The sequence below is a fragment of the Morone saxatilis genome, unplaced genomic scaffold, assembly GCF_004916995.1.
Source record: "Morone saxatilis isolate NCDOM2014 unplaced genomic scaffold, NCSU_SB_2.0 Contig2, whole genome shotgun sequence".
Taxonomy (NCBI): domain Eukaryota; kingdom Metazoa; phylum Chordata; class Actinopteri; family Moronidae; genus Morone; species Morone saxatilis.
In genome coordinates this window covers 15702105-15702417 of record NW_023339762.1, presented here as the reverse complement: position 1 = coordinate 15702417, position 313 = coordinate 15702105, and the positions used below count along the sequence as shown (strand labels likewise).

The window sequence follows — 313 nt, the reverse complement described above, 5'->3', positions numbered from 1 at the left end:
CTCGGTGGAAGTGAGGATTCAAAAACCACCGGATGAGATGCTTTTTAGAAGCACAGAGCTCTTTCATGTACCAACATGGATCCATGGTGAGAGTGTTGCACAGTGACTTGTGACAGCAAAATGTTGATTTTTTATTTTTATTTCTTCCATTTCCTTTTCTTCTCTGCAGCTCAAATCGAAATAATTCCCTGCAAGATCTGTGGAGACAAATCATCAGGCATCCATTACGGCGTGATAACATGTGAAGGCTGTAAGGTAAGCATCAAGAGACTGAACCTGTGTTTGTCATGGGAGGTTTTGTGTGTGTGTGTGT

At 41.9% G+C, this 313-nt stretch overlaps 1 protein-coding gene across 1 annotated transcript in view; it reads left to right on the top strand.

The window, feature by feature from the left end:
* The window catches only part of roraa (RAR-related orphan receptor A, paralog a), a gene marked incomplete in the record, with an annotated part of 190739 nt that overhangs the window by 175196 nt on the left and 15230 nt on the right, over positions 1-313 (top strand). The window contains 1 exon segment of the mRNA XM_035664641.1: positions 170-255. Within this exon segment, the coding sequence (XP_035520534.1) occupies positions 170-255 (86 nt within the window).